Here is a 13801-nt window from a genome sequence, read left to right as displayed (position 1 = left end):
GTTTGGTCCATATTAATTTTATCATCTTTAACTTTGGTCACTCACAACTAAATGTTTTCACTTTCACTATTCTCACGCTTGTCTTCATCCTTTTTTTCAACTAAATTTCAATACGACAGTTGTTACATTGTCTTTTCAACATGTTAAACACATTATACAAATTGTTGCTTCTACCTACTCATTTATCTTGGATTTTTATGTGATAGTTCAATTTATTTGATTGGCATTTTGAAAATAATTTCGTGTTCATTATGAATATAGTAGTAGTAGTAGTTATAGTAGTGTTACATCAATTGTCATATTCAATAGCTACTACTAAGTAGTAAAAAAAAATAATACTACTACTCCACCAGGCACCAGTATATATAAAAGGGAAAGTGAGTCATAGTCAAATGATTTCGAAATTGCTAGAAAATTTATTAAAAACATTACTTTTCTTATTAAAGAAATTCTTGTTTGAGTGCTTTGGCCAAAAGGGGCTTGAGAATCTCGTGAAATTGAAGTACCATAATATTAAAAATAAAGTGACAAAATAATTTATATTCATTAGGTGTCCCCAATGTAGCTTTAAATAAAATTAGTGAGAGAAACATAATTTAAACATATCAAAAAAGAAACAGAGGTTCTTTTAGAAAAAAGAGAAAATAAATTAATATCAAACCGTGTCATTAACTCTTATTTTCAGATAGTATGTTTTTTTGTTTCTTTTTTTGTTAAATTCTAGTATTCCGTTGGGGCTGATGAAATTGATTTGATACTTCTATGGTCGATTTCAAGATTTTTAATGCCAATGACTTTATTGATACAGTATATGAAGATAAATAAGTACATTAAAGATTAATTATTGAGAAGTTATTACTCCATGAAACAGTTTCTATCAATGAAAGGGAATTAATTTATATGAAAGTATTAAAATAATAAAATTATTTTTAATTACTTATTATTTAGGAAACAAAAATATAATTGAAGTCCAGATCGACATAAAATGATGACAATGGAAATTCGAATAATGTATGGATGTAAGGATGATGCAATCGTGACGAAATTTATACTCCAATATTAAGATGTACATTGATCCAAAGTCGATTGAGCAAAAAAGGCGATTCGAACTACATTCAAACAAGGTCAATATTAAGATGTAGAGTAAATGATTGCTCTACTTTTTTGTTTGTGTTAAAATACATCGATCCAAATTCGATTCGAACTTAATTAGACGTTATCGTTTTGTCCAACGTTATCTTCACAACGTGTTTTAATTTATTGAGGCGTCAACGCGTAATTTCCCCAAAAAGGAGGAGGGATACTCACCAAAACCTCAAACTTCATGGTTTAATTTTAAGAATTTGAAAATTGTGGAAGAATCATATTTCAACCATTTTTCATAAATTATTTGGCAATTTGCTAAAAAAATAAATTTACTATGGACTATTATTTGAATTTAATGATATTGAACTGGTGATTAGCCCTTTATTCATGCGTAATTTCTAAAATTAGAAGGAAGTGATTCTTTATCCGAATACTATAGTACTACAATATATCATTAAACATGCATCCCATAAAATAAAATGAAAAAGATTCTTATCCGAATAGTACATGAGATAGTCGCGATGTAATATGGAATATGGATGAAAATTGCTTCAAGATGGGATAAAACGAATAGAAATTTGTGAAGTGCAAGTGTCTTGATAGGATGGATGACTGACATCACGAACGAGGCATAAGAGCATCCACAACCGTGCTCTTGCCAGCGGCACGGTTGTGGGCCCGACCCCACTTTTTCTTTGTTCTTTCTGGCAAGAGCACAACACCCACAGCTGTGCTCTTCCGCAAGGACGAGCACAATTAATTTAAAATTCAATTACCCAAAAACATTTCCATAATACTAAAATTCATTAAAAACCCACAATAAATATTACAAATTACAAATAAAATAAAAAAGACATAATTAAAATCCTAAAAATTAAAAATTACATAATTAAAATCCTAAAAATTAAAAATTACATGATTATTGGCTAATATTAGGAAGACTACACATCCGGCGGCACCAACCCCAATTGTTTTTTGAGACCCAATATCATGTCCCCGTGCGTTTGAAGTTGCGTGGGGGTCATAGTTGACCCATCGGCCATATTGAGTTGGGCCAAAAGGGCCCACAACGAGTTGTTCGGGGGTGGAGGTGGAACATAGGGTGCGGGTTCGGGTTCGGGGGCGGGGGCCGATGGAGTCGCGGAGCGCCGGCGGTCGGCCGCCGCCTTCTTCCTTCCTTGCGGTCGGCGTTGGGAACCGCTTGGTCCGGCGTCGGGGCTACCCAAGTTAGCTCCGGCGAGTTGGCTAGCCACTTCTTCGGAGCCGGAGTCGGATAGGGATACCGACCTTGACCGTTTGGAGGAGCCGCTAGAGGAGGATGTTACGCCTCCCATATACCTCGGGTGGAACCGCGTTTCCTGCCAAACGTTGAGGTACTTGAACGACTTACCGTTCAAGGATTGGTAGGTGCTCAGCGCGGCAGTGATGATGTCGACCTCGCTCCGGCCGCTCCCGGCATTCCGCGACTCCTGGAGGAAATAGCCATTGAACTTGCCAATTTCTTCGTTGGCTCGGCCGATGCAGTTGCGCACCATACTCTCGTTGCGCTCGATCGTTCCCGGCGGCCGGTTTGCATTGTACCGGCGAGAGACGCGCCACCAAAAGTGATCGCCGATTTGGTTCGTGCCAACCGCCGCATCTTCGGAGATTTCAAAGTACGCCTTGAACAATTTATCCATCTCCGTCGGAGTGTACGGTGTGCGGACACCGGCGCGAGTAGGAGAAGTCGGAGTTTGGGAAGGGGCGGTCGACCTAGGCTCCGGTGTCCACCCGTATCGCCCTTCGGAGGCACCTTGGTCGTCGATTGGGTATGGCCGGTAGCCACCCGGAACGGCCGAATCTTGGGTGAGAAGAGGGGCCGAATATTCCGTTTCCGGACTAGGAAACGGTTGTCCCCCGAACCATTGGGGGTTCCAACCGTGAGAGGGCGGGTTGTCATCGCCTTGGCCGGAGATTGTTAGGGTATGAGAGAATGAAGATGAAAATGGATATGGGAGAATGAAGATGAGAATGGATATTGGAGAATGAAGATGAGAATTGTGTAGTTTGATGTGAATTTTGGGTGTGAAAGTGGGGGTATTTATAGATGAAAGTGTGTATTTTTGGGGGGGGGGAAAGTGTAAAAAATGGTAATAAACGGTTATAATTTTTTTGGGAAGTGAAATTTTTTTTTATTTTTTATCGGTTTTTTAATTAAAAACCGATTTTAAATAATAAAATTTTTTTTAAGGCAACGGCTATGCCGTTGCCCAATCCCGTGCCGCCACGTCAGCTGTTCGCTGGCGCGGCGCTGCTCGATGCATCGAGCAGCGCCGTGCCAGCGAGCAGCTGACGTGGCGGCACCGGTGCTTCGCCTTGCCAGCGGCGCGGACGGCGGTGGCGACCGTCGCCACCGTTGCGGATGCTCTAAGAATCGTCTAATAAGTCGCACATAGAGTAATTGACAATATAAATTCAAAAAATATTATCTATCTATAAATATATAAAAGCGGAGTTTTGGGAATAATTACATGAATGCCATTGATAAAATAAAAAGAATTTTCTAATATACTTCCTATATTATTAAATGAAACATTAATACTATGACTCTTCATTTTTTTCATGATTAACTACCCACGAATGGCATTCATTGCCATTTACCCACTAACCTATTATTACGTGAAAGTCATATACTTGTACAATCTTTTCCATTTTTTGCCGCAAAGGTAGTTTGGTATTTCCTGTGAGATATCCTATACCCTTACTTTGAATTATTAATTTTACAGGCACATAAGATGAGAGCCGAGACCCTTCAGAGATTTATCAAATCAATTATTTAACGTTAGATGGCACTGATGTTTTATCTCATGAGAGTCACTTTTATTTAACCTTCTTTTCTGTTAAAATGTATATTGCTTGTATGGTAGTGACTAGGATTGAGAGGATACAACTATTTGTTTTTGCATTTCCACAATTATCTCTTGTGTCCAACGTTAATTATCTTTTTTATAGATTTTGATATTTCGGAAATTTAAATGTTTTTTAATATTAGTCCTAAATCGAGATAGTGAAAAGTTTTACGAATTGCTTTTCTTTTTAATATACCTAATATATTTTGTTGCCCCGCCCAATACCTATATAACTGTCCACCACTATATGCATTCTTTATTTTTATTTATTTTTTATTATATTACTGTACGTTTGTTGATGATTTTGATCGATTTGGCTATCTTCTAATATATATTTATACATTATTTTTATTGGCATGTGTTTGTGACGGATCTTCTATAGTATAGATCGAAAAGTGATTTAAATGATATGTGATTTGTGTGCAATTTTTAGTTTATAAACTTATTTGATTATATGAGTTTTTATTGGTACAATAAATTGCTTTTGTATAAATTTGTGATTTTAGAATTTTAAATAATAATATTGTTTCTCATTCGGTATATGTGAATTCACAGTGTTGAATTAATGCAAATATAAAATCAATTGGTCTATAGACTAATATTGCATGAGATGGGACATATATAAAACTAATTTTTGGGTTCCCAAGGGTATTTCTTCAATCCATCTCGGTATATAGCATCTGTTTTGATGTCATAAATACATTTACGACCGTTACATGGATAACTATGTAACATCCAAGTGTTGGTATAAGCACCAAACCCTCTTTTCTTGTTACCCCATTCCACGATACAATCGAAGTTTGTCCAAAAAATATTCACACAAATTTGAAGTTATAGTCTTGACCCGGAACGAGTGTGTGGAATCCGAGATCGTCGTCTCTAGACTTGCAATGCACCACTATATTATCGGGGGTTCTATTGATAACGTGAATCTCTTTCTCGTTGTGGCGCAAAAAAGCAACCTGCATTGCTCAAAGAGACCAGACACACATCGAAGACTAGAAAGATGAACTGAAGTTTGAACATATTTGCAATTGTATGGTCGACGAGATTGATTTGTGTGTTTTATTTTTTGTTTGTTTCTACTCCTTTTTATAGCATATGTTTGATTGAAATGATTATTGCATTCTTGGATTAAAGGAAATTTGTAATTATTTGTTAAAAGTTACGACAATATTTAATTGAGAAAAGAATTATAGTCATATAAATGAAATGTGATACGATAGAAAGATTTAATTATAGATCATGTATAGTTGAATATTAACGGCAAAATCAGAATTTTCAACGACAAAATCAAAAATTTTATTTGAGAAATATATGACTAGCGAAATATTAAAATTTATATTATTCCACACGAGAAAAAAATTAGTTGAAACAAAGTTAGTGAACAATGTAGGATCCACATGAAATAGTAGTATAATGTGTGGTGAAAAAGTTTCAAATATATCATTGTCGCTTTTAATTAACACTCCAATATATAATGACATAACAACGTTAATTTTTCATCACATTACATTTAAATTGCAGCCTATGTTTGACTGAAATGAATATTGCAATTATAAAATTAAAAAAAATTGGAAATTGTACATTTTTGGTAAGAATATGAATAACAATTGAAAATGGATGATAGTCATAAATCAAAATGTCATTGTGGTAGAAAGAATTAGTGATTGACAAAAGAAATTACATAATACTATATTAGTAATTTATATTCAATTGATTTTTTTTTTGTAAGCGATTCACAATCTTATTGATGGAAACTTGTAGAAATGCATATTTCTCAATAAAATAAAATCGTAAAAACTTAAAATTGTGATTATGAATATCAAGATATAACCATAAACTGAATATTATTTCACTTTATACAAATTCAAATACTTTTGTTTCAATTCTTTGTCTACTTTTGCTATTAAAAAGCAAGAGCACATGGAAATGGGGCAAAACGTGGGATTAGTTCCCCTATAGTAGTGGGCTTCGCTCTAATTTCGTTGGACAATTAGGAATATGACAAATCGAGAAAGCACTAAAATCTTGAAGAAAATGTCAAAAGTAGAGTAACAAAATTCAATTCTTTTTACTACTTTATTTTAAGTGGCCCAAATTTCCACTACTTCTCTTCATATTTTTCCAATATAGTACCTGAAAACCTTAAGTTGAATGATTAAATTATTGTCGATTTATAACCATTTAAAAAAAAGTCGAGCTAAAAAAATTTTACCGATCCTTTTGCTAAAGATGGTGTTTTAATAATTAGAGTAAACTACAAAAATGGTCCCTCGATTATGGGTTTATCTCGCTCATAGTCCATGGACTTTAAAAATATCGTCAGACGTCCTTGGACTAAGGGTTTATCTCGAAAATAGTCTTTTTCACTGTTTTCGGTCGAAAATACCCTTTTGGGGGGTTGGGCAATTTGGTCTTTGTACACTTTTAACATTTTAAATCTGATATTATTTCAATTATGTACTAAATCTGATATTATTTCAAAATTATCATTCTTCTTCACTTTTGTCATCCTTCACTTTGTTTCTTTATTTCAATATTAGATTTAATTTTACAAAATTAGATTTTAATTTTTAATTTTTAAAAATATCAATAATTTTTTTAGTTATAAAAATTGTTAAATAACAAAAATTAATAGTCATAATCAATATTTGATAGTGTCTAATATTTAATCAATAAAATATGACAATGCCTTAGTTTAAATCAATATTTAATAGCTTTAATCATAAATAGATCATATAGCATAATTTATTCAGAAATAAATATGCATCTAATGTAAGACTAATATAATTTTCGTTTATTAGTTTGAAAACAATCAAAATTTACTAGAAAATTTCAACAAAAATACTCATATATAAAATTTTTAGTATGATCAAATTTTTAGTCAACTTCATAATATTCAATCACAAGCAATTATAACAACCGAACGAAGGCTAAATAGAATAACTCTTATTTTTCCATCATGATTAATATTATTTTTTTACTTCTTCAATTCAGCTGAATATTATATTAAATAACCAAAATTAATAGTTTTAATCAATATTTATATTGTCCATGAATTAATAGTTTTAATTAAAAAAATTTATTGATATTTAAAAATCAAAATTTAAAATTTAATTTTATAAAATTAAATCTAATATTGAAATAAATAAACAAAGTGAAGGATGACAAAAGGGAAGAAGAATGATAATTTTGAAATAATATCAGATTTAGTACATAATTGTAATAATATCAGATTTAAAATAATATTATACAACTCCTATTATATTGATGTATATGTTGTTGACACGAAAAATCATCATTGATATTGTTTGTAGCATATGTTGACATATTTTTCAGTTGCTATAACTTGTTATCATTTGATTATCCATATAAGATTAAGTTATAAAATTATTTAGCTAAAAAATATGGCTTTGAGTCATTATCATATGATTATCCATCTAAAATTAAATTGTGAGATTTAATCTTAAAAATAGAATATAATATATATTCAGATATAATCTTTAATATCGAAAATATCCTGATAATATAGGTGCTAATATGTAGTATTGATATAGTGTATGTCATATTTCGATAATACTATTCAGTATGTGACATGTAATGTTAATACATATTGACAAATTTAATATTGCGTGGGACATATATACTAATAAAGTAATAATATATACATGCATATATTGATATTATTATGCTAAGATTACGTGTGATATATATCGATAAGAATAAATAAATGGTAAAAGCTCAAATAATATTGTGAATGTAACGATTCCCCTATGAATAATCAAGAATATAACATGACTGGCCTTGTTTTTTATATTGTTGATGAAAATCTAAGTGGGAATAGAAAACTATGATGGGGCACTTGATGGTTGGACAACAGGATTACCAAGTTTCGACTGATAAAAATTATATTATACTCCATAAAGGACAAAATTTAATAGTCTTTAACATAATAGATAGATACTACTGCTATAGGGTCCTCTTATAATGTTTATAACACCACAATTCAAAACTAAGGCTAAATCTACACCCTTAAATTTAAAATGAGAATATCAATCCAGTTTTATTGATATTTTACATGTACTATATTGAGATTTCTTTTTGCATTTGTTGATAAAACCTATTTATCAACATGTACGAAAATTAAAATATAAATTATCAAATTTCATCATCCGAACATCGTTTGAACATATGCAATTGAGATATCGTTGGAATCTTTATAAAATTATCTTTAGTTTTATATATTTTTTGTGAAAAATAATTTAAATCGAGAGAGTTACGTAAGTTTAAAGTTTTGAGATAATTTTGATGAGAGAGAATTGATATTAATACCCTCTAAATTTATTTACTAATTATTTAAATTTAAAATATAATACACTTGTCATTATTTTAATCGTTGGATCTTTTAATCTAATAGCTAAAATTTAGTCTTATTTTTAAATTATTAATTAGTTAGCAATTGATCATGACCCCTACTATCTCGAACTTATTTTTAACAAATACAATATATAATTTGAATGTCACTATAATAGTCTACGTATTTTTACTGTCACTATAATAATCTACAGTAGAGTATTAATCAATCCATTTGGGTTTGATATATTTTTTTTAACTCTTTCGATCCGTTCAATTTAAAAGATTATACTTATTCCATAATTTTTGAAAGATTACGTATGATTAAATATGAATATGTATAATATTTGGTTCGTGAGATTGAATCTCAGATCTTAAATCTTATGATAATGACTAATGAGACATAATCAGTTGAATCTCACCACTTAATTCTAAATAGATAATCATATGACGATGAGTTATAATCACCACTCCAACTAAAATAATGAGTCATAACAACCGAACGTCATTTTAATAAAAAGCTTATTCATATTATCATTTTCATGAAATGAAAATTTATACTGCTACTTAGAAAATGAATTTATATATTCCTTATAGGGCGAAGTATTAACTATCTTCTCTTAAATTTGATTTCTCACGTATTCTTTCTTCCATTGTATTGTATTCCTTTGCTTCAAAAAAGTTAAAAACTGTCGTTTACAAAAACTATGAAAACCAGGACGTGTAAAAATAATTATATTGTTAATAATCCAAATTTAAAATCCAAATATTAAAACCCCAATCACCACACAAATTCCATACAATCCCAATCCACTCCCCCAATTTCTCACGCCTCCATTAACGTTACCGCCCCGTCCACCGCCGGGCGACGGCGCAGGGGCGCCGCCGTCCTCCCCTGCGGCATCCAGCCGCAGCGTGCTCTTCGACGCCAGATTAGCTGGCGCGAACGCGTGCTTCGCCGGCACGCCGTCGACGACCGCCGATCCGACCTGCCAGATCTGATTCACCGCCGCGCCGCTCCCGTGCGGCATCGCCAGCGTCGCGAATATCGTGATCTCGCCGCTCGACGACGACGACTCCGCGCTCTTGCTCAGCACGCCGTAGGAGATCGGCGACTCCGAGATCGGACCGTAGGAGGTGATGTTGTACGTGTTCACCACCGTGGATCCGTTCGCCGCGGCGAAGGCGACCAGCGATTGGGCGCCGACCATGCCGGTGGAAGACGGATTGAGTCCCCACGCAATCCAGCCGCGCGGCGACGCAGGCGCGGCGGTGAAGGCGACGGAGAGCGTCCTCGCCGCGGCGTCGTAGTAGTAGTGGAGAGAGGCGTTGAGTGTGGGGAGATCGGTGCAATTGGCGAATGTGAGGTTGCGGTGAGGGAATTGATGCGATTCGCAGGTGAGCGAGAGCGCTGGGGAGGATAGGAGAGCTGCTGCTGTGGCGGCGATGAGAAGGAGGAGGAGGAGAGAGGATGAAGCGGCTGCCATTGCTGGTTGTGTGGAGGTAGAGCTATGTAGAGAGGAGAGATATTTATGGAAGGGTTTATATAGAGGTTTCAGAGTCCAATATTTTGTATTTAAATTAACTTATGATTAATGATTGTATATTTTGTGCATGCCATGTGGCAATTGATTAATACTACCGAAATTAATTATTTTAATATAATTTTTATACCTATAATAAATTAACAATACTAATAAGTATTTTGTATGACATAGACTGACATTGTGTATTTCATACACTTATATTCTAGTATATGTATAATATTATACTACTCCTATTATATTGTTGTATACGTTGTTGACACGAAAAATCATTATTGATATTGCTTGTGGCCTATGTTGACGTATTTTTCAGTTGCTATAACTTGTTATCATTTGATTATCCATATAAAATTAAGTTATGAAATTATTTTAGTTAAAAAATAGATTTGAGTCATTATCATATGATTATCCATCTAAAATTAAGTTGTGAGATTTAATCTTAAAAACAGAATATAATATACATTCGCTCATGAGATATAATCTTTAATATAAAAAAATATCCTGATAATATAGGTGCTAATATGTAGTATTGATATAGTGTATGTCATATTTCGATAATACTACTCAGTATGTTACATGTAATATTAATACATACTGACAAATCTGATATTGCGTGGAACATATATACTAATAAAGTAATAATATATACAGGCATATATTGATATTATGATGCTAAGATTACATGTGATATATATCGATAAGAATAAATGATAAAAGCTCAAATAATATTGTGAATGTAACGATTCCCCTATGAATAATCAAGAATATAACATGATTGGCCTTGTTTTTGATATTGTTGATGAAAATCTAAGTGGGAATAGAAAATTATGATGTGGCAGTTGATGGTTGGACAACCGGATTACCAAGTTTCGATTGATAAAAATTCTCTTATACTCCGTAAAGGACAAAATTTAATAGTCTTAACATAACTGATAGATCTTCTAATGCTTATAACATCATAATCCAAAACTAAGACTATATCTACACCTTTAGATTTAAAAATGAATGGATGAAATTAAAGCTCACAAATTTCAATAAATAGTAGACAAAATATCAAAAAAATGATAATATCGTCATTATATTATCATATGATAATTTTCGTGGGTTTTTTTATCAACATAGTGTATTACAAATATCAATAATATGTCATGAGGATATTAACACAAGTACAAGAAAATATCAACACAGTTTTATTGATATTTACATACACTATATTGAGATTTCTTTTTGCATTTGTTGATAAAACATGCTTATCAATATGTATAAAAATTAAAATATAAATTATCAAATTTCATCACCCGAACATCGTTGGAATATATGCAATTGATATCTCGTTGGAATTCTTATAAAATTATCTTTAATTTGATATATTTTTTGGGAAAAAATAATTTAAATCGAGAGAGTTACGTAAGTTTAAAGTTTTGAGATAATTTTGATTAGAGAGAATTGACATTAATACCCTTTAAATTTATTTACTAATTATTTAAATTTAAAATATAATACACTTGTCATTATTTTAATCATTGGATCTTTTAATATAATGGCTAAAATTTAGTCTTATTTTTGAATTGTTAATTAGTTAGCAATTGATCATGACTATTACTTATTTTTAACAAATACAGTATATAATTTGAATGTCACTATAATAGTCTACGTATTTTTAATGTCACTATAATAATTGATGGGATACGAACTAAACAACTAAACAATAATTGCGAGCCCAATAGCAGTGACGGCCCATCAGCCCAAAACCCAAGAAAGAGTATCAGTTCGGCACAACCAAAGAGTTCGGTCACAGCCTATAGCTCGGTAAAAGCCGACCAATCGAGCTCAACTCTCAGATCGGCACAACCAAAGAGTTCGGTCACAGCCCATAGCTCGGTAAAAGCCGACCAATCGAGCTCAACTCTCAGATCGGCAAAAGCTGATCGGCAAAGTTCAGCAGTTCGGTCTCAGCAGTTCGGTCTCAGTATTCGACCGAACAAGGAGATAGTGGACCCATGCAGGATCTCCACGACCTCCACTACACCCACGATCTATTTAGTGGTATTAAGCAGTTATCAACCCCACTACCAGGGCTGCAAACCACGATCTTAGTTCGAATGTATAAATAGAACATAGATCAGATAGACGAGGGGTTAAGCTCTCTAGATCCTGAATCTTATAGCAAATCAGTGTTGTAATCTGTAAGCGAGACCAAGCAATATAAATTTGCCCTCTCTTCTTCCCGTGGACGTAGATTTACCTCAGTAAATCGAACCACGTAATTTCCCGTGTTGTGATCATTTATTACTTGCATTTATTCCCATCAAAAATTCGCCACATCATCACTGGCGCCGTCTGTGGGAAACAGAGAACCAAAACTGTGATAAAAGCGAGTTTTTGATCCTCTCCCACCAAAAAATGCATACCAGATCACATAATACCCATACTTCCGTCCGTGATGAACGTGAGGAAGCTAGTCCAGCCCGTAGGCCCGGAAAACAGCCTCGGGAGAAATCTGCCTCCAGTTCTCACGGTGAAAGAACAAACCACTCCAAAAGTCATCGCACCGAGCCTCCCCAGCAGCTCGCTTTGAATGAGGCTGTCAAGTCGTTCTTGGCTGAGAAGCAGGATGAGTTCTTAACATTCCTGCAAAAGAGCCAGAAGCCGGAGAAGAAAACGGCGGATTCTCCCTCCCCCTCCAGACATGAAAGTCACTACCGCAGTAGTGTCGTATCTTCCAGGAGAAAGAATCCTCACCACCGACATGTTCCTTCTCCTCCTTGTTACCGAAATCACAGGAGAACTCCATCTCCACCATACCGTAGAGATGTCGGATTCGCTATGTATGGAGCGCTGAAGACTCCATTTTCGGACGATATCACCAGAACTCCATTGCCACAGAATTACCGAACTCCGTCAATGACTTATGACGGGTTAGTGGATCCTCATGATTTCCTGGGACGCTATCAGTATAATATGGCGAACCAAGGTCTCAATGAGGTTCACATGTGTAAGCTGTTTCCCGAGCTGCTTATCGGGAACGCAAGAAGGTGGTTTGACAGCCTCCCTCAAGGGAGCATTAGATCTTACAGAGATCTAATGGATGCTTTTCACAGGAGATTCTTCCAGAAAGCGGAAGCCCGAATCACTTCGGCTCAGCTGCTTTCTATACGTCAAGGTCGCGATGAAAAAATTAGCGACTTCATGACGAGATTCCACGAGGAATGCCTACAAGTAGATGATCTCAATGATCTACTTGTCATTTCGGCATTCCAAAATGGAATTCTGCCCGGAGCTCTCTACAGAAAGCTCGTTGAGTGCAGTCCGCAAACAGCTCAAGAGATGTGGGACATTGCGGACCAGTTTTCTCGTGCCGATGAGGCAGACCGTCGAAAACGGTCTTTAGACAGCTCATCCAGAGGAGACAAAAAGAAGCCCGATCATAGCGATCAGGGGCTTCCTCGCCGGACTCCTTTTGAAAGAATTCAAAGGGCACCGGTACAAGGCAGATTGGGACCACGTCTCGATCTTGAGAAACCGCCCGCTCAGTTCGTACCATTGAACAAGTCGAGAGCGGAAATTTTCGAACTGCATTCTGATATGTTCGAAAAACCAAAGCGGATGACGAAATCAGCCACGCGCCGAAGTCAGGATACGTACTGCTCCTACCATCAAGACCACGGTCACGATACCGAGGAGTGCCGAAATTTGGCAGCAGGTATTGATGTTCTTGTGAAAGCAGGAACGTTAAAAAAATACCAAAGCAAGCTGCCGAAGAAGAATAAGAAACAGAGAGGTGCGAACTGCGCTCCTCAGGATCCTAAAAGGCAACAGGATCCCGAAGACGATGACGCCAAAACTTGATGTGTAATTTTAGAGCTTTTAAGTCAAAGGAAATTTAACACTCAAGTTTAAAATAATAACTCTAAAACTACAACTTAA

General features: G+C 34.6%; 1 protein-coding gene across 1 annotated transcript; it reads right to left on the bottom strand.

Annotated features, from left to right (window-relative positions):
• Positions 1-9052: 9052 nt before the first annotated feature.
• LOC121811586 (auxin-induced in root cultures protein 12-like) lies at positions 9053-9976 on the bottom strand. Its single transcript, XM_042212450.1, has one exon. The coding sequence runs from the start codon at positions 9815-9817 to the stop codon at positions 9086-9088; it is 732 nt and encodes a 243-aa protein (XP_042068384.1). The 5' UTR covers positions 9818-9976; the 3' UTR covers positions 9053-9085.
• Between the last annotated feature and the right edge of the window lie 3825 nt (positions 9977-13801).

This window comes from Salvia splendens, chromosome 7, assembly GCF_004379255.2.
Source record: "Salvia splendens isolate huo1 chromosome 7, SspV2, whole genome shotgun sequence".
Lineage (NCBI taxonomy): Eukaryota > Viridiplantae > Streptophyta > Magnoliopsida > Lamiales > Lamiaceae > Salvia > Salvia splendens.
The sequence above is the reverse complement of the archived record's forward strand: the minus strand, read 5'-3'. Positions and strand labels throughout refer to the sequence as shown.